This window comes from Cyprinodon tularosa, unplaced genomic scaffold (assembly GCF_016077235.1).
Source record: "Cyprinodon tularosa strain WSP-4 unplaced genomic scaffold, ASM1607723v1 ctg815, whole genome shotgun sequence".
NCBI lineage: Eukaryota > Metazoa > Chordata > Actinopteri > Cyprinodontiformes > Cyprinodontidae > Cyprinodon > Cyprinodon tularosa.
The window spans coordinates 98,789-124,051 of NW_024039580.1; the positions used below are offsets into that span (position 1 = coordinate 98,789).

General features: G+C 41.1%; 2 protein-coding genes across 2 annotated transcripts; both read right to left on the reverse strand.

The window, feature by feature from the left end:
• Positions 1 to 13,706: 13,706 nt before the first annotated feature.
• LOC119774511 (olfactory receptor 52E4-like) lies at positions 13,707 to 14,639 on the reverse strand. Its single transcript, XM_038272038.1, has one exon. The coding sequence runs from the start codon at positions 14,637 to 14,639 to the stop codon at positions 13,707 to 13,709; it is 933 nt and encodes a 310-aa protein (XP_038127966.1).
• Positions 14,640 to 22,853: 8,214 nt separating this feature from the next.
• Positions 22,854 to 23,834, reverse strand: LOC119774532 (olfactory receptor 51E1-like). Its single transcript, XM_038272062.1, has one exon. The coding sequence runs from the start codon at positions 23,775 to 23,777 to the stop codon at positions 22,854 to 22,856; it is 924 nt and encodes a 307-aa protein (XP_038127990.1). The 5' UTR covers positions 23,778 to 23,834.
• Between the last annotated feature and the right edge of the window lie 1,429 nt (positions 23,835 to 25,263).

Here is a 25,263-nt window from a genome sequence, read left to right on the forward strand (position 1 = left end):
GGAATAGAAGGAAATGAGAGAGCAGATAAAATAGCAAAAGGGGCAATTCAAAAACCAATTAGCATTAAAGTTAAAACAAGTAAAGCTGAAGGAAAGAGTATGGTTAAGGAAAAACTGATGGAAAAGTGGCAGAAAAGGTGGGATGAAGAAATAACAGGAAGATGGTTTTATAAAATTCAGAAGAAGGTTAAAGAAAGAAGAAAGGGAAAAAGAAATAGAAAAGAGGAAAGAGTGATAACCAGGATAAGATTTGGGCATACTGGACTTAACTACTCACTTTTTAAAATTCAAAAACATGCAACTGGTAAATGTGAATATTGTGGAGAATGGGAAACAGTAGAACATGTTATTCTAGAATGTGATAAATATGAAAGAGAGAGAAGATGTATGATAAAAGAGTTTGAAAGTATTAAGGTAAAATTTATGTTAATAGATATTTTGAGGGAAAGTTTGGAGAGCAAACATATACAAATAGTTATTAGATTCTTAAAGAAAACTAAGATATTCAGTAGAATTTGATAGAGTAGACATAAGAGTGAATGTGTGGATGATAGTGATGAGTAGAATATAAATATGGATGTAAGTTTGTTTGTGTGGGTTGGTAGGTGTATGTATGAGTATATATAGATATATATATACAAAAAGAGCGTTAGACCAACGAGAGCCACACTCCATACCAGTAAGTGGCGGTAATGCTACTATTAAGTTTGTTGCCAACCGCCAATAAACACAACAAGAAGAAGAAGAAGAAGAAGTGCATCTTGTCGTCTTCCTGTGTTGCTATGCTGCGTGTTGAACGTGGATGTGACTAATACGTGTTTTATCCGCGGGAGAAAGATTTGGCAAGAAAAAACGGTAAATATATACATCACTTGTTGAAATAAATCGGTACATTGTCATTTATGCTATAAGCAGTCAGTATTTTAATGAGATGGTGTGTTTGTGAAACGGATGGTTCAGGGAACCTGTATGTGCGGTGCGGGCGGCCATTTCCTGCACGTGATAATAAGATGTCTGATCGTCGATGTGCTCCGGTATTAAGAGTGAACTGAGACGTTACTGTGGAATGTAAGTGTTGATAAAATAAGTCATATCACAATTTCATCTGCTCTAAATCAGTGTGGTGTAATGCAGCTCTCTGTATTTTGTTTGTGCAGCCAGAGGCCACTGCCGTATTTCTTTGTTCACCTTTTATGCATTGTATTTTCTTTTTGTGCTTTTCCTCTGTTCTTTGAGAGATTGCCATGTTTCAGCAATAGTTACCTAATGTTTGGTACACATATGTTCTGATTTCTGAACAAAAGTAAGAAAATAAGACAGCTTTGTTAACCTGTTTAAATTGGAAATAAAATATATTGCACATTAAAAACCCCAGTTATTGTGTCCTGTGAGGCTAATTATTCCCGGGTCACACATTTTGGTACCAGGAGTGGGGTGTGCAAAATAAATAAATAATACAATAATAATCTTAATGTAACCTACTACTAAACGGTGGCATTTTATGTACGATTAACTAAGAAATACGGCAGTGGTGAAGACTACGGGGATCGATCATCAAATAGAGAGGACGTGTGGCGGTGCGGATTTCACAGCGTGACTGTTGCTGCCTTGGACCGGAACTCATCTGGATCCCCTCGCTGAAGTACAGCCAGCAGGATTTAAAGGTGTTCCGTATCACAGACTTTCTCCCGTAGTATCCTTGTTATTGGAAAACTTCACTGAATCTTCTGTTGGACTAAATTCTGAACTGAATCAAACAAATCGATCACAACATGTCAACCGTTCCAGGTGCTGAGGACAATCTCAGCAGCAGTGATTCATCCAATCAGAGTCAATTAGAAGCGGCAGGGCCAAGCAGGGTTCCTGATGATGGGATACAAAGTCAGCTTCAAGAACTTGCTAAGTTGCGAGATGATCTTGTCAGGCTAAATGATGAAACCCGTGCTCAAAGAGACAACTCTAGTCGTGCCCTCACTCGGTCATATATTTATGTCCCACGTGAACGCCAGGTCCAATTTTTTTGTGGAGAGTGGGAAAAGGATGGGAGATCTGTTGAAGAATTTATTGAAGAGGTTGAGAGGGTCATAAGGACCAGAGAACAGACAACTGAGGAAAAGTGTGATTTCATACTTTCATTGTTACGAGGGCCAGCACTGGAGGAAGTCAGGTTGTGTATGGGGAATAGATCAGTAGGGTCTAGTGATTTATTCTCTTTCCTGAGAAATGCTTTTGGAGAAAGACGCAGTGTTGCACAACTTTTGCAGTCGTTTTACAATCGTAAACAGGCAGATGGAGAAGACCTCCGTGACTACTCTCATGCACTGTCCCAGATACTGAGTTCTGTAGTAAAACAGTCCACAAATGCTGTACCTGATGAGAAAACAGTTCTTAGAGATCAGTTTATTGAAGGTTTAAGGCATGTTCCTCTGAGACGTGAATTAAGGAAAATGGTCAGAGAGAGGCCAGACTCTAGTTTGCTAGATGTGAGAAATGAAGCGCTCCTCTGGGAAATGGAGGATAACCGATCCCACTCTGCGAAAGGAGTAAGGAACAATATGGTTCAGTCAGAAGCATTCGAAACCCAGTGCTCCCTGACTAAAACAACTCCACGCAATGACCCCCCTTCAGCTTTAGATGAGGTGCAACGGGCTGTTGTCCACCAGGGGGAGCAGTTAGCTGAATTAGGGAAAGCATTGACTGCCCTATCAACTGCTGTGGGTGAATTGTGTAAACGTGCTAATCTGACTTCACCAGAACCCAAACAAAGAGTTAGACCACAGCCTGCATTTACACATGATGGTCAGCCGATCTGTTTTAAATGTCAAGGGGTTGGACATATTGCCAGAAGGTGTCCACAAAGCAAAGTTGTTCATACGGATGCTGCTTCTGCTTCTCCTGGGGGGCAGGGAAACTAGACCCCTCGGTTGTCATGAGCCAAACAATTCGGGGGGAAACAACTGGCTCACCAACAGAAGCCTTGGAGAGGGATATAGTTTTGGAGAGGGCAGTTGGAGAATGTAAGACAGTGGAAATAAAACTACAGGGTGTGAAAGTTTCATGTCTTCTTGACACTGGCAGTCAAGTAAGTACCATTTCAGAGGGTTTTTTCAACAAACACTGGTCAGAAAAAGACAGCATCATTCATCCTACTTTTGAATGGCTTAAAATCACAGCTGCTAATGGACTAGAAATACCTTACATAGGTTATGTCGAGCTTGAAGTTGAGGCTATGGGTCTGACCATTCCGGAAAGAGGATTTCTTGTAGTTAAAGATTCAGCTCAGTCATCCTCTGTGCCTTGTCTGCTTGGAATGAATGTGATAAAAAAGTGCCAGGAACTAGTACATGGCAAATTTGAAGCCACTATGCATGGTAAACTTGACTGTAGCTGGAGGGAGGCTTTTCATCGAGTCCACACAGTTAGTTTAGCAGACAGGCCCTCATTTGTCAGGATTGCTGGGAAAGAGGCCGTTCATGTGCCAGCCTCTTCTGCAGCTACTGTTATAGCAAAGGGACTTAGAACTGTCAGTGAGAGAGGTCCTTTAATGCTATTGGAGCCTGGCCATTCCTCTTTACCTGGAGGGTTGGTGGTGGTGCCAACCTTGGTGACATCTGAGAGACATGTTTTTCCTGTCCAGGTCATGAACCTATCTGATGAAGATATCTGGTTGCAACCCAGGACTAGGCTTGGACTTTTGACTGAAGTTGACTCTGTAAACAGTGACCAGTTGTGTGAAGTTCAGTTTCAGAGAATTGCAGCAGATACAGATGAAGTTAGCATTAGCAGACAGCCTGAATCACCAACAGATGTCCAGTCTATTCTCGATAAATTAAAGGTTGGTGGAACTCCAGAGCAAGAAGCACAGCTAGCTCTGCTGTTGGGGAAATACTCATTTGTGTTTGCAACAGAAGATGAGGACTTGGGTTATACAGACAAAGTACAACATGAAATACACCTCACAGATGACACACCTGTGACGCAGCCTTACCGACGGATTCCCCCCACACAATACAATGAAGTGAGAGAACACATTGGCAAGTTGTTGAGGAAAGGAGTTATCAAGGAGAGCTCAAGTCCATACGCTTCTCCTATTGTGTTAGTGAGAAAAGTTGATGGTAGCCTGAGATTATGTGTTGACTACAGAAAACTCAACTCCAAAACCAGGCGTGATGCTTTTCCGCTCCCGAGAATAGATGAAACCTTTGATGCACTTAGAGGGGCCAAATTCTTCTCCACAATAGATTTAGCAAGTGGGTATCACCAGGTGGCCATGCATGAGCGTGATAGACCTAAAACAGCATTCACCACCCCGTTTGGTCTATATGAGTATGTCAGGATGCCATTTGGTGTGTGCAATGGGCCAGCAACATTTCAGCGACTCATGCAGGCTACAATGAGCGATCTCACCTTTCAGATACTACTGGTGTATCTTGATGATATTTTAGTTTTTTTCTGAGACATTTGATGAACATCTTGAGAGGCTTGAAACTGTATTGAGACGGTTAGCTGAGACCGGCCTTAAGGTAAAACTTGAAAAGTGTGCTTTCCTTCAGGACACTGTGAGGTTCCTGGGGCATCAAGTGTCAGCTAAAGGAGTTGGGACGGACCCATCCAAGGTGTCTGCGGTTAAAGACTGGAAGGTCCCATCCACAGTTAAAGAGCTCCAGTCATTCCTAGGGTTCTGTAGTTATTACCGGAGGTTTATCCAAGGTTTCTCACAGACTGCAGGGCCGCTACATGATTTGGTGAACAGATGTTTAAATGCAAAGAAAGCTGGGTGGGCAGGCCGCCATTACGAAGCGATGTGGACTCAGGAGTGTAGCTCAGCCTTTGAGAGGCTAAAGGAAAAGCTTACTTCTGCTCCTATTCTGGGTTTCGCTGATTTCACACAGCCTTTCATACTAGAAACAGATGCCAGCCAGCATGGTCTAGGGGCTGTTTTATATCAGCAACAGGATGATGCTAAGCGGGTCATAGCCTATGCCAGTCGCAGGCTACGCCAGGCTGAAAGGAATGACCGCAATTACAGCAGCATGAAGCTAGAACTGCTAGCTTTAAAGTGGGCTGTTGCTGAGAAATTCAGGGGCTATTTACTTGGTTCGAAGTTTGTTGTGCTGACTGACAACAATCCGCTTTGCCATCTTAAGACTGCAAAGTTGGGTGCAATAGAGCAGAGATGGGTTGCACAGTTGTCGGTCTTCGACTTTGAAGTAAAATATCGACCTGGGAGCAGTAATGCAGCTGCAGATGCCCTCTCACGGCAGGAGTTTGCAGGGGAGCCTGAAACTGATCCAGATTCAGATTTGGATGGCTGTATTGCTGTTTGTAACCTAATAAGACGAGGAACTGCTCTGGAGCCAGATCTGGTGGTTAAAGGTCTTGAATGTCACGAAGTGAGACAGATACGGGCAGTAGGGTCAGGATCAGAAGTGGTGGCTGGGCAAGGTAACACTCCTACACTCCCAGCCTACACCAGGGAGGAGTTATTAGCTTTTCAGAACAGTGACCCCACTATCACAGGTTTCAGAGCATTTTGGGATCGTGGGAGAAAACTCTATCCAGGCAACTCTATCCAGCCTAGTGAAACGTCTTTTAAAACAGTGGAGTTTTATTCAGGAGAAGGAAGGTTTACTGTACAGGGTTGTTCCAGAAGCACCCTGTGGGTCCATCTGGCAGTTACTTTTACCTGTGTGTCTCAAAGACCAGGTGCTGGAAAGTGTTCACAACAGAATGGGACATCAGGGGATTGAGCGTACCGTGAACCTGCTCAGAGGGAGGTGTTTTTGGGTAGGTTTCTATGAAGATGTAGAGAACTGGGTTAAAAACTGTGAAAGATGTGTCTTGTCTAAGATGCCACAACCCAAGATTCATGCTCCAGTACAAGCTTTTCTAGCATCTAGACCGTTAGAGGTCATTGCTGTGGACTTTACAGTCCTTGAGAAAGCATCAGATGGGCGAGAAAATGTGTTGATTGTGACCGACGTGTTCACAAAATTCACACAAGCATTTCCTACTAAGGACCAGAAAGCTGATACCACAGCTAAGGTTTTACTCAGAGAATGGTTCATGAAGTATGGAGTGCCGGAAAGACTCCATTCAGACCAGGGGAGAAATTTCGAAAGTGAGGTCATAGCGGAACTTTGCAAGTTGTATGGTGTAAAAAAAAGCAGGACGACTCCATACCGACCACAAGGAAATGCTCAGTGTGAAAGATATAATAGGACACTTCATGATTTACTGAGGACTCTTCCCCCTGAAAAGAAGAGAAGGTGGCCGGAATATCTCCCTGAGTTTGTCTACGCTTATAATGTCACCCCTCATTCAACAACAGGGTATTCTCCCTATTATCTTTTGTTTGGTGTTGAACCCCGCCTTCCAGTTGATGCACTGTTAGGCCGAGAGTGTGTTTCAGATAACAGTCAAAACTGGCTCTCTGTTCATCAAGACAGACTTAAAGAGGCCCACAAACGAGCACGGGAGTATTCTGAGCAAAAAGCAGCGGAACGGATTTCTTTTCAAAACAAAAAGGTTTATTGTCCCCCAGTCAGCATTGGGCAACTGGTGTTTCTTCGCCATAGATCTTTGGGGAGGCGTAAAATCCAGGATGCTTGGGGTCCCACTATTTACAAGATAGTGGAGATTAAAGACACCACACACACTGTTGAACCGTTGGAGGGAGGTCCTGCAAAGAAGGTTCATAGGTCAGAATTACGACCCTGTTCAGCCCCAGTTCCGCCACTCAGGGCTAAACCAGTTTTTCAAGTCAATGATCGGCCAGTGGAAAGGAAAGAGTCGGTGGCACCTGAACCAGATTTTGTTGTTGTAGAGGAACTGAATATGTCTGAGAGAGACAACCTTCCAGTGTCAACTGCACATACAGATGGTGTCGGGCCTGATAGGCCTGATGCAAGTTTTCCTGACATGACTATCAGAGACACAGACTTGGAGACTATGTCTGAATCTGGATTTCCAAACTCCCCTGATGCCGACTGCATCAGGTCAGAGACCAAGTTAAGTAATGATGTAGAGGGTAGCAAAGGTCCAAAGCCCATTCCTGCGATGAGGAAAAGCAAGCGAAGTACTGCAGGGTCACACTCAAACCCATTTCACTTGCCCAAATCAGCCTGCAACGCTGTAACAGTTAGTGCAGATATGGTATCTCAGGTTTTAACAAGTCTGGGTACAGCACTGTTTGAAAAAGTGTTAGAGGAAGCTTTTCAGTCAGTTGAGGTGTAGTAGTCACCGGGGTCGTTCACTAGTTGCAGGGGAGGATGTAGCCGGGTGGTAAAGTTTGGTTGAATGACTGTATTGTTTTAAAGTGTTAGTTTTCTTTTATGTTACAGTAACAATGCTATTGAATTATTTTGGTTCAGTTATGTAATTTTATTTATTCTTTATATATAAATATGTGCTGGTAGTTGGTCTCAGGTCCTGGACATTTTGACCACCAGAGGGCAGTGTTTCAAGGTGATTGCTGTTTTCCCCAGACGGGAGAAGAAGTGCATCTTGTCGTCTTCCTGTGTTGCTATGCTGCGTGTTGAACGTGGATGTGACTAATACGTGTTTTATCCGCGGGAGAAAGATTTGGCAAGAAAAAACGGTAAATATATACATCACTTGTTGAAATAAATCGGTACATTGTCATTTATGCTATAAGCAGTCAGTATTTTAATGAGATGGTGTGTTTGTGAAACGGATGGTTCAGGGAACCTGTATGTGCGGTGCGGGCGGCCATTTCCTGCACGTGATAATAAGATGTCTGATCGTCGATGTGCTCCGGTATTAAGAGTGAACTGAGACGTTACTGTGGAATGTAAGTGTTGATAAAATAAGTCATATCACAATTTCATCTGCTCTAAATCAGTGTGGTGTAATGCAGCTCTCTGTATTTTGTTTGTGCAGCCAGAGGCCACTGCCGTATTTCTTTGTTCACCTTTTATGCATTGTATTTTCTTTTTGTGCTTTTCCTCTGTTCTTTGAGAGATTGCCATGTTTCAGCAATAGTTACCTAATGTTTGGTACACATATGTTCTGATTTCTGAACAAAAGTAAGAAAATAAGACAGCTTTGTTAACCTGTTTAAATTGGAAATAAAATATATTGCACATTAAAAACCCCAGTTATTGTGTCCTGTGAGGCTAATTATTCCCGGGTCACATTTGTACGCGAAGATGTTTTATAAATCAATATTATAAAAACACATTTTGTAAATTGAGATTGAAAATGATAAAAAAAAAAGCCATCCAGCAATGAAATCAGGAAAAATGTTTGAACAAAAAAAAAGTTTTAGTATAATTTGTTTTCTAAGTTCTGGGCGAGCCTGATGCTGCTACTTCCATACCGGTGGGTTAATCCGAAGCCGCTGTCGGCGGTCCCCACGGTTCCAGTGCCGCAGTCGACGGCCCCCAAGGTTCCTGAGCCGCAGTCGGCGGCCCCCTTCAAGGTTTCAGTGCCACAGTCAGCGTTCTCCAAGGTTTTTGCTGCAGAGACGCCATCCTCACAGTCGTCCCCGAGAGGCCCCCCACCATTGCCTCTGGCCTCATGGCCGGCCTTCAGAGGCCCTCCGCCAGGAGGTCATCTCCGGCCTTGTGGCTGGCCTCCAAAGACTCTGCCTCGTCTCCGGCCGGCCTCCAGAGACTTTCCTTGTCCTCGCCCACCTTTGGTGGGTTGTTTCGTGTTTGGACTCTGTTTTGGGGTTTTGTTTCAGCCCTGGTTCCCCCTCCACCCAAGCAGGGTGGGTTGCTTTGTGTTTTAGACCTTGTTTTTGTTTTGTGCCCTCCTTCCTGGTCCCCCCTCCGTCATCCTCGGTGGGTTGTTTTTATTTTTAGACATTTATGGGCGTCTGCGCTCCGCCCTTAAGTTGGGGGTACTGCCACTGGTTTGGTTCTGTTTAAGTTTTCCTTTGAGTTTTCAGTTTCACTTTGATCCATGTTATTCTTTGTTTTCTAGATTTATTGGTTTAATTCCTATTTTGTGGTGTTTTCTGGATGTATTGTATTTAGTTCTTAGGCATAGGTGGATCTACTGGTGCCACCCCTGCTGCCACCCCAGTTGGCGGTAGGGGTGGCGAGGCTTATAAATTATGGATCATTTGAGAATTACGACCGCTAATTTCCAATGTCGGACTGCAGTGAATGCATCACGAGATGACGCGAGAGCGACTGAGACTGATTGTTTTGAAAACCGAGCGAGGGAGCCAGGGGTGATGGGGAGAGGAGAAACGGGATGAAACAGGTAAAAACTGATTAACTATCTATCGAGAAATTAAATCATAATGAAAGCACAATGTTGCTAGCATAGCTGCAATACTGATTTTGAGATGATAAAAATCAGGTTGCAGAACGTTATTTCTCTAACTATGATGTTAGTTAAGCCTAACGTTTCAGGCTCATAAAGACATATTTGCGGTCAACTATGACAGAAAAGAGACGATCAAGTTTGGTTGTACTCAAATCAAAACGCACAAAGGCATTAGATCTAAATAAAGTTGTGAAGCGTTTTGCTGAGCAACATGGAAATCACTGCATTCAGCTGTTATAGTCATGTTAACTTTATGTTATGCTCTCTGGTGAGCCTTTACAGAGATGTTACATTTTGTTTTGGCACTTGAGAAAATCTGATATTTCCTTTAATAAAACCAAAAGTGTTAAAAGTTAAAAATGTGATACTGGTGTGAATCCTGCTTAATATGAAGCAGTGTTGTTGTTTCTTTTTTGTATATATAGTATGAAACTATCCAGAAATGACCTGTATGAACCTACTCACAAGCAAAATGTATTTTTATGTTACTTCTTTTCAGATTTGTGGAGATTTTGACGAAACATACAGAACCCGCCTTTTTGTTGATTTGTTGATACAGCAGTATGGAGGACCAACTCTGCCATATTTAAAAAGAAATACAGAAATAAATAAATGCTTAATAAATAAATAAGCATACAATTAATTGCCACCAAAAATACAAACAACAAATAAATGTAAGTAGAAATTAAATTATACAGCTAGGTATAAAGGTTTATAACTCTTTTAATTGGCTTCTTTATTTCTTTGCCTTTTTAATATTTACCTTATTTATTTTTTGTCATTTATTATCTTCAACTTCATCTTTTAATTACTTATATTTTTAAGTATTTATTTATTTGCATGTTCTCATATTTCTGTCTGTTTTATTCTTCCTTTGTATTTTTTTACCCTAGTTATTTCTTCGCCGCTATTTCTTTCTGCCTGCCCTTTTAACATTTCTGCCTGCCATTATAATATAATTTCTAATTACATTTATTTATTGATTGTATTTTTGGTGGCAATTAATTGTATGCTTATTTATTTATTGAGCATTTCTTTATTTCTGTATTTATTTTTAAATATGGCAGAGTTGGTACTCCATATACAGCTCTATCTACAGCATATTTACATGCATGAAATGTCCCTTTCATGTTGCCGTAACTGCTGTATGTCAAGTTACTGAGGAACAAATGGGGTTAATGTGTGTTCAGAGTAAACATTACATAGATGTCCAGTACCTTGTTCGGGTGCCTTGACCCTTTTATTTCTACTGTGTAGTTATGCTGACTTTAGTCCAGCTCAGTCCATAGATCTCTGATGGGTAACTTTTTCTTTCTATAGTTTCTTCTTGTGCAAATGCTGCAAAGCTGCCTCTCTGACAGTCAATCTCACACATCTGCGACTCAGCACCTGTGTCTTACCTTAATACCTTTCCTGTCATAAGGCCCCTCTAGAAGTAGTGTTATCATTCTTCTATCTCCTATTAAGTGAGATCACATGAACTGTTTCACATGAAACACTAGTACTGTACATACTATTCTCACCAAACTGTGATAACTGTGATTAAATTCAGTGTAAACAAATGCCATATGTTGCCACCCCTAAAAAATTCCTGCCCCCCTCTTGCCACCCCATAAATATTTTTCTAGATCCGCCCCTGTTCTTAGGTATTTATCTATTGCCCTCTGGTGTTGGTCTCCTTTTTGCCCAGCTCCTCTCTAGAATCCTAATCAGTTCATTAGCCCTGTCTTTGTAACTTGGTTTTTGGATCTTTGCCACAGTTTATTCATTAAATCTTCAAGACTCACCTCTGCCTTCCTTACCTTTGCAATTGGGTCCTCAAAACCTCAACCCAACCCTGACAGTTTCTTTGTCTTATCGTCAGCTTTTCTAATTCTCTATGAATATGTATATAGTTAGCAGTGTTGGGCAAGTTACTTTGAAAAAGTAATTAGTTATAGTTATTAGTTACTTCCCCCAAAAAGTAACTCGGTTACTAACTGAGTTACTCCACAATAAAACTAACTAGTTACTAGTAGAAGTAACTATTACGTTACTTTTACGTTTCTCACCCCCGTAACTCTCACCACCTGGCCCCCTCCTACGCGCCTACTGTTTCAAAAGCCAGCTGAATAGAGGACGACAAAGACAAGTACCTGCAGAGAGTTTTGCATTTATTGCAACTCAACGTCAATGACATCGGGGGGAACGCTATCTGACGGGCCTATAAACCCCCTCAGATAGTGTTTCCCCTGCTTCTAAACCCCGTCAGATAGTGTTCTCCCTGTCTAACATGGGGGAACCGTATCCGATGGGCTTCTAAAGCCCGTCAGACAGCGTTTCCCCTGCTTAACATGGGGGAACCATATCTGATGGGCTTCTAAACCTCCACCTACCCAACTGACAGACGTAATCTCACTATACATCAGCCAATCTCATCCTCCCCTCTCATGACAAGGCGCGCACGAGTCCTATCATGAAAAAAAGGTTCATTGTGCAACCTGAGTAACGTGCAGTAACGGGGTGTCGGCAATGGTAACTGCGTTATAGTTACAGTCAAAGTAATTAGTTAGATTACTCGTTACTAAAAAAAGGTAACAGCGTTAGTAACGATTACTTTCAACGCTGTTACTCCCATCACTGAAAGTTGGTCATAAGTCTATAGAAATAAGTGAATCGACTTCTGAAAGATGGTGAGGCCAAAGATAAGTTTAATAAATTTCTCAATATGACTAATGAAGTACAATCAAAATTAACCATACTGGCAAAAACTGTCATAGGTTTTAAGGTATTTAGAGAGAATCCCTATTATGGAATTTATGTCTGGCCTTGTCAATGTTCTCTGTACTTCTTACCATAAAGTTGATTCTATATTATTATATAAAGGTTCATGTAGTCTTCAAGATACAAGTTCGTGAGGCACTACTGAGTACTAGCCTCAGGAATCGATTGGTACAACAAGCTAGAAAGCCAGTGGTTAACTTACATGGTGATGATTGTGTTTTGTTTTTTTTTAGATAGCCAGGTTTGCCCACATTTCAGTTTGTGCTTTAGCTGCTGTTATAAGCAGTGTTACTTATGAAATAAGTCAATAATACATTAAATCAATTACTGATATGTTAATGTTTTTTTTTTCTTTAACAGTTAAAAGTGTAAGTAGTTGGAGTTGTTTTTTCACAACGACACTGTAAACAATCGTCTAACATAACATCAAAATAATCTTCACTGTTATATTGTCTTGGCTCATATATTTGGTTCTCTAAAGCTCTTTGTTACAGTGAGGAAATAAACTACTTATGATTCTCAGCAGCAGGCCAATGTGAGTGAATGGGTTGGTCAGTTGGAGTAGCCAGGACTACAAGGTAAACCTCATATCTAAAGCAGAGAAAGAAAATGTTTTTAGTCAAACTGTTATTTATTAAAGTCAGTCCACATGACAAAGAAATAAAGCCTTATATAACATGATTTGAATTTATAATCTTGATCTTTCCTAATACTGACTGGTTCTTCAACTTCGTTGTCTCACACAGCTATTTTCAGTACCCTTTTAGCAACATATTTTTAAGGAAAGTGTCTCTCCTTCCGTGCTCATGGGCAGCAGAAGTGTCCAGGCTTAGGCCACTCCTCTCATGGTAAAAAAAATAAAAAATCGAAGTTGGTTATTCCTATTTTGTTTAATGCAACAAAATAATTTATCGACATTGTGGAGACCTGTCAAAATGATGTGAGTCAATAATTACCATAATTAAAGCTGAAATTGGGCCAACAACAATCTACCATGTATGACTTGTTGTTGTTTTTTTTTTCTTAGGGGAAATATAAAGAACTTTGTTAGAAATCAAAGCTGGCAGAAAGATACAAGGTAAAAAAACAGAAAAGCCTCAAAATTATCACTGCAAAACAAGAAGGATTTGGTACTTACAAAGAGCAATTATTCAGTATAAAGCACATTTATGTAGAATGCCCCAAAAAATTACCTGAAAAAACATTTTTTTAATTAACCTTCTTACTGTAGTTTAATGTCTTTGTTTACACAAAATATAAATAACTGATTAATGGATAATGAGACCATGCATTTACAGGACATGCATGTGCTTGGCTTAAAGTAACTGTAGTAAGAGAAAGCTGTATTATCTTAGGATTAACAGGTGAGTAAGGTCTTTCGCTAATCCAGTTTTCAGATGTTGCCACAGAAAGTTATTGCAACCTGCCAAAAGACTTGGCATTATTTTATCTTTACCCATTTAGTCTTCCTAATGCAACCAGAATGTTTAAACCCTTACCACACACTTCCAATACTTGAATATATCCATCTACACAACGGAGGGACAATCATTCAGCACTAACATAAAAACTGGTTTTGGAATTACATTTTTGACATAACTGTGACTTAAAGTCTCTAAAAATCTAGTATTTATCGTAATGCATCAGCTTCCCAAACAAATTGCTTTAGCTTTAAACAGCCTTTTCAGCTGCTTGGATATTTCCTTCATTTTTAAACCATATATGATCGGATTAAACAGAGGATGATACAGAACTGCCTGTAGAGTCACTATTAACCGGACAACCTTTGTGAAGTTGGAACCCAGTCGGGCTATGATTACATCAAATGAACAGAAACAGGAGTAGCTTATCAGAACTAGCAAGTGGGGCAAGCATGTCTGAGCAGCTTTCTTTCTGACCTCTTTTGAACTGCGATATGTTATTATTAGTATTCTTGTGTAAGTAAAAACGATGAACAGCAGAGGGAAGAATGCAATCATAACCAACGCAACAGCACCAAATATAATGTGAACCTTTAAATTTAAACAGTGGACGCTATAAATTGAGTTGTTGCAAAAAATTCCATTAATATTCAATTTACAGAGCTTCATATTATAGCTCAGTATTACCTGCACTGCAATTACAACTGCAGGCACAAGCCAAGCTAAACTCAGAAAAATACTTACAGTTTTTCGTCCCATTACAGTTGCATATTGTAAAGGTTTACATATAGATACATAACGATCATAGGCCATAACTGCCAGCAACAAAAACTCTGAGCCACTCAAAGAATAAAGAAGAAAAAATTGCAAATAACAAGCTGAATATGATACAATCTGTTTCTCAGATAGAAAGTCTGAAAGTAGTTTTGGATATATATTAGTGCTGAAAAGAAGAGAGTTCAAAAGCAAAGCTCCAATGAAAATGTACATAGGCTCATGGAGGATTTTGTTCATCCATATAACATAAACAATGGTCAAATTACAGATAACAATACAAACATATGCTGTCAGCATGAATGAAAAATAAATATATTTGTATTTATGTAATTCTACATGTCCTTCAAGTGTTATGTATGTTTCATTAACTCCCTCCATGGATGGATATCATACAAACATAATACCATTAACAGTAGAAAAAACAATAATAATTTAACTTTAAAAATAGTAAATGGATATTCAAATGTACAAACGATTGTCTGATGTCTCTCAATTTTAGAAAGCAGTTGATCTTTGTATGTCAGAAGTGTTTATAATATTAATTATATTCTCTGTGGACCCCATTAAACCCCTACACCAACTCCATTAAACTTTGTAGGCCAATAGTGAAGCCTTTAATTAGCATCTGCCAAGCTGTTAAAACAGCTCTTACCTGTTTTGTTTCTCTTGATATATTGGTATGAAAGCCAAAATGTGCAATGTCAACCTAAACACACAAAGAACTGCAGCCAATTTCATGGAAAATAATGCTTTGATGACTAAAATACATAATGAATAAAGCTGAAGTTTATTCATTGCATTGTTTATTTGCAACAACTCTTTCACTATATATTATCAACTGCATGTGTATATTAATACATGAGGTTAGGGTCTAATAATATCATTCTGTATATTCCTTCATTCAAAAGATACTTTTGTTACATTTAGAGACTAAGGATCCAGAATTCAGCCAGAACAAACAGGTGACATTTTAAGATAATTCAAAAATGGTAAACTCCAGCAGGTCGCAGGGTTATCATCAGCATCTCTTGTATGAACCTCTGGAAGGAGAGAAAGCAGATGAGTGACCCTGCTCTGATCTGAGCTGGGCTCTAGCTGGTATTTGGTGGTCAGGGGCCTAAAACATTCTTTTGTTTCATTCCATTGATGGTCCGTGGACCAGTTTGGCCCTCTCCAACCCGCTAGACAAATTTTTCTTTTTCAGTCTTTTGCAGAGGATGTGATGGGGTTTGGGGTGAATTGTGGCTTCTATTTGTGACTCACCATCAAAAACAGTTGTCTGTGTTCTCTTGCTATTGTGTCAATTGTGGAACAGGTTCCAAAACAAAAGAACAAAACAGCAAAATAACACTTGAAGAAATACAGTAACTCATACAAGTCTGCTTCTGCACCTGCATTAGATGAAATTAAATGGAAAAAGACAACTTGGAATAAAACACCTATAGTATGTTTGCATGAGAATGCTTGTGTATAAAGGGTTTACAAGGCTTCTTCAGAAGGAAAATATGTGCAATAGCAGTTGTGGGCAGCTTCAGACTCGCCCTACAGGGCCCAGGACCAATAGAGAGGCAGCCAGAGCCCCAGTTGTTCAAAGGCAACCCAGTTAATATGGACATAGGAAGCCCCGACATAGGGACCACTGCATCCACCAGAGAAGGGCAGATAAGAGCACCTAGGGCCCAACCCCAGAGGGGCCCAGACCCCAGAGGCCATAGTGCTGAGGCCCCAGGGGCCATACTGCTGAGGCACCAAGGGCCATGGCAGGGAGCCCATGTGCTTCGCTGACAGCCTGTTGTACCCAAGGTACACCCAAATGAGAGCAAGAGGCCTAGGCCCAGCCCCGGCAGCCATCAGAAATGAGACAGCGGCTATTGAAACACCCAACCATGCACCAAGAAAACCATCAGTACACCAGCAGACATAGTTGCTCCTCACCAGGTGTGAGCATAATGATGGGGAAGAGATAGGCCCAACTCATCTTTAAGGCCTCATTTTTAGGTGGAAAAGGAGCAAGGTACTGATTCTTACAAGTAAACAAAGACACATTCACATTCATCTAGTCGCATTCACATAATCCCTCCCTTACACCTGTACAGATATATACAAGCAGACACTCAACAACTTATTCTAACATTCCTCATACATACACTATCCACCCAGTTCCCAGCCCCCCATCTGCCCCTCCAAGGCAACCCCCCATAAGCCACACTAATGCCCCCATGGATGCCTTTAGCACATAGCCAACCCGCCAAAGCAAATTTAAAGAGGTAGCCATGTAGAAAAGCACATCACATTCAGCCCGGAGAGTACAACCCATATAACTCTCCCATAGACAGACTAAATGAGACTATAGAAGAAACTTTGGTAAAAAAAAGGAAACTTAATTCACGTTTAAGGTAATGTTAGGGTCATGTATAGGAAATACCAAAAAAATTAACCTAAAATTTGTGGAATACACATTCGTGGTGGATTAAGTGAAGAAAGAGAACATTTGCACTGGTCAACAAAATCCCTATACAATGTTCATACATCTGTGGCAGCACTAGCATACCGTACTCAATGCCGATATAAATGGGCACAGTCCTCAGATTGTCAAGCATTTGTTTAACTATGCTTGTCTGCACTTCTGTACTTGTTTATCCATAAAGTGTCTTAAAAAGTAGCCCAGTTAGCCCACTCAAAGTACCTGCATGTTTTATATGCCTGCAAATTTTATTCAACTTTTTTTGAACCCAGGCCTGTACCATTTCCCAATATGCACTGCAGTAACTACAGATGTAAACTGAAATGTGAGTATACCACATTCTCTAAAGCTCAAAATAATTCATCTGATTTCTTAAAATTCAGCCTTTTCATCATATTACACTGGTATTGCTGCTGGTGGCTGGCATAATTGCTCATTTCATTCACCTGTCTTGCTCTGCCCTGTTTCTCATCACTGCTTATCTGATCAATCGGCTCCTGCTTCTATTTAAACTCCTTGTTCCCAGCCATCAGTACAAGATTATTCTCAATCCTTTTGTAAAAGTTCTCTAGCATGCCCAGTTGAGTTTCTGATTACCTGATCCTGACTAGTTTTTGCCCCTGGACTCCTAACATATGACTCTTTCTCTTTCTAAGACTCTTTCTCCTAACATAAGACTCTTTTCTCAAAAAGTTTGCTAGTTAATGACTTGATTGTCATTAACAAGGAGATTGTTGTCAACTTTCAGAGAGGCCACAAACAACTGCCACCACTGTCCATCGATGGAGATGTTGTGGAGAGATTGAGCGGCACAAAATTCCTGGAGATTCACATCAGCAAGAGCTCTCCTGGACCACCAACACAGTATCATTGGCAAAGAAAGCCCAGCAGCTCCTCTACTTCTTGCGCAAATTGAAGAAGGCAAGTGCCACGCCTCCTGTCACGACCACATTCTACAGAGGGACCATCGCGAGCATCGTGTCCAGCTACATCAGTGTAGGGCGGAAACTGCACAAATCAGAACAGGAAGACCCTCCAGCACATTGTTAACACAGCTAAGAGGATCATTGGAGCTCCACTCCCTTCCCTGCTGGACATTTACACCACCCGCAAAGCACTAATGATTGTCAAGGACACAACCGCTCCTGCACACAAACTATTCAGCCTTCTGCCCTCTGGAAAGTGATACGGGAGCCTCCACTCCCACACCACCAGACTTGCAAGTAGCTTCATACACCAAGCAATCAGGATGATGAACACTCTACCCACTCTCTAATCACTGACACCCTCCCCACCCACTAGCCAACTAGGAACCTAGGATTATTTTTCTTTTGATATATGTTTATATAAATATTATCCTGAAGTAGGGCCAGGCACCGAACACCGGCCCCCCACGGCACCGAACAAAACCCCCTTGCCCCACAGAGCACCGAAACACGCCCCGCCCACGGCACCAAGCCCCGTCGACCGGCCGCTAAACCCCCCCAAAACGACCCCCAGGCCAAAAGCGCGGCAACACCCCACCAAGACCGATGCCAACAGCGCGCAACGCAACACACCGCGCACAGAATTAACCCAAGAGCGGAAAAGCCGCCCGACGCCCGACCGCAAGAAGAGCAGACCACATCCGGCGCAATCACTCCGCTCCAGCAGCCCGCGGGCAGCACAAAGCCAGAGCGGAGCGAACCACGCCGCTCCCCCACCGGACAATTTCAGAGCAGCACAGCCGCGCACGCCGCCCCCCCCGCCGCCCGAACCAGCCCGCGACACGTGGCCGAAGCAGCTCCACCACCCCGGCCCCCCGACGCGTACTGGCCAGAGCCACCCCGCCCGCCCCGCACCCACACCCACCGCGATCAGCGGGAACAAAGCAGCTCCACCATGCCTCCAAGAGGGAAAACCCACCCAAAAACCCAATCAGCGCAGCCAGCCCATCCACACCGTCCCCCCAACACCACCCCCGCCGGAGCCGCCCAGACCCCCACACACCAGCGGCGCGCCGCCAGCAAGACCCCCACCCAACGGGCCCGCCCACCCCCGAGAAAACAGACATGCCAATCACCCGCTAGAAGAAAAAAAACCCGCCAAGCAGAAAAGCCCCCACAATGCGACAGTGGACACCAGACACCGACCTGCCCGCAACCGCTCCCCCCCACCGAAAAAAATAAATAAATTAATTAATTAATTAATTAATTAACTAATGAATTAATAATTAATCATTAAAATAAATAAAAGTATTTGATGCAGGTCCCCACCAGCATCAGACAGCTGAGAAGCACTTGAGAGAACTCCAAATCATTTCACAGACTCTGCATCACACTGACAACACCAAACCAAAAGACTTCTTAATTGCACCATATATATTTAATTCTTTGAACTTCCATATAAATGCGTTGTTTTGCACCATATTTTTCCCCCACACTGTTTACATTTGATCACTGCTGCACTTTAAGAAAAAAAAATACCATGAAATCTGTGCAAAACGAAATTTTGATTTGTATACACTCTGTGCATACAAAATGACAAAGTTGTCTGAGTCTAAATTCAGGAGTAAGACCTAACGGGAGGAGTACAGATACAACTCCATTATCTGAGGCCACCAATATATCATTAGTGAATTTCACCAAAGCTGTTGAGCTTTTGACTATGATGTGCTTTAAAACCTGATTTAAACACTTCAGAAAGTGAATTATCTTGTAAGGGGTAGAAACATGTTTAGCAACTACTTTCCCAAAAACTTTTAATGGTGAGCCGTTATACTGTTCAGGAAGAACACAAGCTCTGCATTAAATTAAATTGTTTGAGTTTACAATGCAGGAAACAGTTTTACAACAAGAGCAAAACACATTTTCCTTTTATCCATAGATTGTCATTAGCTTGTGTGAAATGAATCATGCATCATAGGGGGTGAAGGCAACTTAGTGAATCAAAGGTATTGCCCTATAAAAATATATAAAAAGGTAGATTCATATTACAAATGCACTCATGGAGAAATATCCCAACCTTGGCACAATATCCTGTGATTCAATGTTCCTAAGAATTCAAGGGTTGGGCAACCACTAAAATATTAGTAAAAAGAACAACATAAAAACTGTAAACACTGGGGAGCTACAGCCTCTGCTAAACTATTTACCACTGGTAAATGGTTTACTGACCATGGTATCACTGTGCTTAATTGGCCTGCCATCTCTCCTGACCAGAACCCCATAGAGAATCTGTGGGATATTGTGAAGAGAAAGTTGAGACATGCGAGATCCAACACTCTGGATGAGCTAAAGGTTGCTATCGAAGCATCCTGGGTCTCCATACCACCTCAGCAGTGCCACAGGCTGATTGCCTCCATGCCACGCTGCATTGAAGCAGTCATTTCTGCAAAAGGATTTCCAACCAAGTATTGAGTGCATAACATTAATTGAAGGCTGACTTTTTTTTAACTAAGAACACTTTTCTTTTATTGGTCGGATTAAATATGCATGGGCTGTATGCCAAAATCCTCCATATTAAGACAATAAAAGACCTGAAATATTTCAGTTATTGTGCAATGAATCGAAAATAAGTTTAATCATTACATTACGGAAAACAATAAACTTTTTCACTATGTGCTAATATTTCGAGAATGACCTGTATATGGGTTAGCTAAAAACTAAATTGGCTTCATTAAATTACAGTTTAGTTTTCTTTTCTCCATCTTCCCTTATTCCTCTAAAACATTGGTGTCAAACTGGTACCAGAAAGGGTTTCAGGTTTTCTTTCCAACCAAACAATAGCACACCAGACTCAATCTTATCAAGTCATCATGTTCAGATTGGACTCACTTGATGAGAGGACTGGAGTCCGGTGTGCTATTGTTTGGTTGGAAAGAAAACCTGCAGCAACATGGCCCTTTCTGGACCCAGTTTGACACCCCTGCTCTAAAACATGTTGAGATACCTTTATATTCTTATATCAAGTAAATGTTTATTTTCATTATCACTTTTTTTTTATAATTTATTAAAAGCAGAATTGCAACATGTTATAAGAAAAAATAGGACTTAAATTTAAAACACTTTTAGATGTAGCAATCATAAACTTTAGGAAATCTAAGGCAAGTGCAGCACATGATGGGAGACATGGACACGGTTTAAAAAATGAGCTACCAAACTAGACCGATAAAGTTCAAAGAAAGGAAAAAACAGCAGAAAACAGAAGATCATAAAACAAGTATCCACAATGAGCAAAAAATATGACCATATTTCCATTCTGAGTCCATTACAAATGCAACATATTTGTCAATACATACACTATATTGCCAAAAGTATTTGCTCACCCATCCAAATTATTGGAATCAGGTGTTCCAATCACTTCCATGGCCACAGGTGTATAAATTCAAGCACCTAGGCATGCAGACTGTTTTTACAAACATTTGTGAAAGAATGGGTCGCTCTCAGGAGCTCAGTGAATTCCAGCGTGGAACTGTGATAGGATGCCACCTGTGCAACAAATCCAGTCGTGAAATTTCCTCGCTCCTAAATATTCCACAGTCAACTGTCAGCTGTATTATAAGAAAATGGAAGTGTTTGGGAACGACAGCAACTCAGCCACGAAGTGGTAGGCCACGTAAACTGACGGAGCGGGGTCAGCGGATGCTGAAGCGCATAGTGCGAAGAGGTCGCCAACTTTCTGCAGAGTCAATCACTACAGACCTCCAAACTTCATGTGGCCTTCAGATTAGCTCAAGAACAGTGCGCAGAGAGCTTCATGGAATGGGTTTCCATGGTCGAGCAGCTGCATCCAAGCCATACATCACCAAGTGCAATGCAAAGCGTCGGATGCGGTGGTGTAAAGCACGCCGCCACTGGACTCTAGAGCAGTGGAGACGCGTTCTCTGGAGTGACGAATCGCGCTTCTCCATCTGGCAATCTGATGGACGGGTCTGGGTTTGGCGGTTGCCAGGAGAACGGTACTTGTCTGACTGCATTGTGCCAAGTGTAAAGTTTGGTGGAGGGGGGATTATGGTGTGGGGTTGTTTTTCAGGAGCTGGGCTTGGCCCCTTAGTTCCAGTGAAAGGAACTCTGAATGCTTCAGCATACCAAGACATTTTGGACAATTCCATGCTCCCAACTTTGTGGGAACAGTTTGGAGCTGGCCCCTTCCTCTTCCAACATGACTGTGCACCAGTGCACAAAGCAAGGTCCATAAAGACATGGATGACAGAGTCTGGTGTGGATGAACTTGACTGGCCTGCACAGAGTCCTGACCTCAACCCGATAGAATACCTTTGGGATGAATTAGAGCGGAGACTGAGAGCCAGGCCTTCTCGTCCAACATCAGTGTGCGACCTCACAAATGCGCTTCTGGAAGAATGGTCAAAAATTCCCATAAACACACTCCTAAACCTTGTGGACAGCCTTCCCAGAAGAGTTGAAGCTGTTCTAGCTGCAAAGGGTGGACCGACGTCATATTGAACCTTATGGATTAGGAACGGGATGTCACTTAAGCTCATATGTGTGTCAAGGCAGGTGAGCAAATACTTTTGGCAATATAGTGTATTTATCTGTTATCCTTCTTTCTCTTCATGCTCTATGGAGCTGTATTGTAACTCCGAATCTCTAAAATATTATATGCTTCTTTAATAAGTAAAAAACATTTCCTCCATTTAGTCATCCCTCCTGTTGTTTGGTGTGGGGGGTTAGATTTATACCATCGACCATTTTGACAAATGTGTTGTGTGTTCACCCACACATTGGGTTTTGGTTTTAACCCAATGAAGCCCTTTGTTTCTCAGAATTTCAGCTGCCTCGTTTAAACATGGTATGTGTCAAGCTTGTTTTCAGAAAAAATATTTCTAGCCCTGTTTTGTATCATCTGGCCTTAATACATTTTCTAGTTTGGTCAGTTGGTCAATTGACAAACAGATCTGACAAAACTATCAGATTATGCATATAAATAAAATAACAGGAGATTGACTGTCCCGCACCTTACTCTTTTGTTCATTTTTCTTTACACTTCATATTTCAAATCTTAAAACCTAAATATAAAGAAATTGCAATAATATTTTAGCATAAATATAAAAAAATATATTTTTTGTAGTAATAATTTACAAATAATATAAGGAGTATAATATTTATCTCAATGCATCAACTTTACAACTAAAGTGCCTCAGCTTGATGAAACAACCTTTTCAATTGTTTGGATATTTCCTTCACTTTCAAGCCATATATGATTGGATTAAAGAGAGGATGATACAAAATAGCCTGTAAAGTCATCACTAGACGAACAACTTTTGTAAAGTTTGATCCCAGACGGACTATGATTACATCAAATGCACATAAACAAGAGAAACTCATCAGAACTAACAAGTGAGGTGTGCATGTCTTAGCAGCTTTCTTTCTGACTTCTTGAGAACTCTGAAAGGCTATTATTAGTATTCTGGTGTAAGAGAAAATTATGAAAAGCAAAGATAACACAGCAGTCACTGCTACAGACAGAGCACCAAATACAATGTGCACCTTTGAACTTACACAGAACATATTATAAATTGAATTGTTACACAGTATTCCATTCAAATTCAGTTTACAGAGTTTTATATTAGAGCTCAATATTATCTGGACCCCAACCACACTAGCGGGCACAATCCAAGCTAAACTTAGGAAAATACTCACTCTTGTTCTTCCCATTATTGTTGCATATTGTAAAGGTTTACATATAGATACATAACGATCATAAGCCATAAATGCCAGTAACCAAAACTCAGAACCACTTAAAGAATAGAAAAGAAAAAACTGAATATAACAATATGAATATGATACAATTTGCTTTTCAGATAAGAAATCTGAAAGCAGCTTTGGATAGATATTAGTGCAGAAAACAAGGGAATTCAGAAGCAATGCTGCAATTAATATGTACATGGGCTCATGGAGGTTTCTGTGAATCCATATAACATAGACAATAGTCAAATTACAGATGATAATACAAACATAGGCTGTAACCATGATTATAAAATAAAGATATTTATATTTATGTAACTCTACATGTCCTTCAAGTGTTATGTATGTTTCATTAAGTTCATCCATAGATGTGTTCACACGGATATCATTATATCAAAGCAGACAATTATGGGAATAGTTTAACCTTCAGAAAATCAAAGAACTTGATAACCATTGTTGCCTGTTCTCTCTCAAAATCAAGACAGTAGTTGGACTTTGTTTTCTGAAAATCATATTACTGTTACGACCCCCTCTTGGTCTAGGGGAGTGGGGTCATAAACATATAGGCAGAAACCGGTAAGTTCTTATGAAATTATAATTTGTTTGATAACAAGAGATGCAAACAGTGAACAAACCAAAGGGATGTGGATGAGGGTGCTGTGAAAATAACAAAGTTTAAAAAAAGAGATCCTCAGAAGGAGGATCGTGCCTAACTACACATTTAAACAATGGGGATTCTTACTAAAAAACACAGACAGCACAGCACCCACTACACCCAATGTAACTAACAAAGAAAAACTCAGTGTTGAAATCAGTGAAGACTCTGGCCCTACCTCCAGCCTCTTTCTAGCCTCAAGCTAGTAAAGATGCACATAAGCCAAACACAACTAAATATACTGACACAAGCTACTAAACACAAACCCCAAATGGGTAACCATAAACTTAAGAGAGCTACTACACTAAAGACACAAGCAGCAGCTAACCAACAATGTCTGGTTCACACGAGGCACACTAGTCAACTGGTTTTGAAAAGCTGCCTCAACCAACAGGCGAGGTCTCCTTATGAGAAGGTGGTGATTGCAGGTGCTGACGAGCCATTGGTTGAAGTGGAACTGAGGGAACCAATGGATGGGACTGAAGTCAGATCCCCACCTCTACGTAGTAGAGGTGAGAAATAGGAAAAAAGAAAAAAGAAGGGAAACACAAATTCAATTTGACATTCTGGGTTCCAAATAAAGTCGATTTTAGGGCAAGCAACCTGGTTAACAGTTCGACCACAGAGGAGAAGTTCCTACAAAAAGCTCTGTAGTAACCTGCCAAGCCAAGAAAAGAGCATAATGCTTTACGAGTGGTTGGGATTGGACTTGAAGCAATAGCTTCTACTTTTGACTCAACTGGACAAACTTGATCTTGACTGACTTAGCGGTCTAGATAGGTCAAATTGGCCTTCCCAAACTCACATTTAGCGAGGTTTATAGTAAGGTTGGCTTGAACGAGGCGAGAAAACACTTCAGAGAGGGAAGACATGTGACTCTCCCAAGTTTCTGAGTAGACAATAAGATCATCTAGTTAAGCATTACAATTTTTAACACCGGCTAATACTGTGTTAACTAACCTCTGGAAAGTAGCTGGAGCATTACACATTCCAAAGGGGATTACAGGTGTACTATAAAAAGTCATCAGGAGTTACAAAGGCTGAGACCTCAGAAGCACGCTCAGTAAGAGGGACTTGCCAGTACCCTTTTAAGAGATCTAGTTTGCTCACAAACTGTACAAAGGGTATCAACGCAATCTTCCATCCTTGGCAAAGGATGGAATATTGCGATCACGCACAGTGACAGCATTAACTTTT

Coding starts and splice junctions, on each gene's coding strand:
- LOC119774511 (XM_038272038.1), bottom strand. CDS start 14,639: ATGGAGGGAGTTAATGAAACATACATAACACTTGAAGGACATGTAGAA.
- LOC119774532 (XM_038272062.1), bottom strand. CDS start 23,777: ATGGATGAACTTAATGAAACATACATAACACTTGAAGGACATGTAGAG.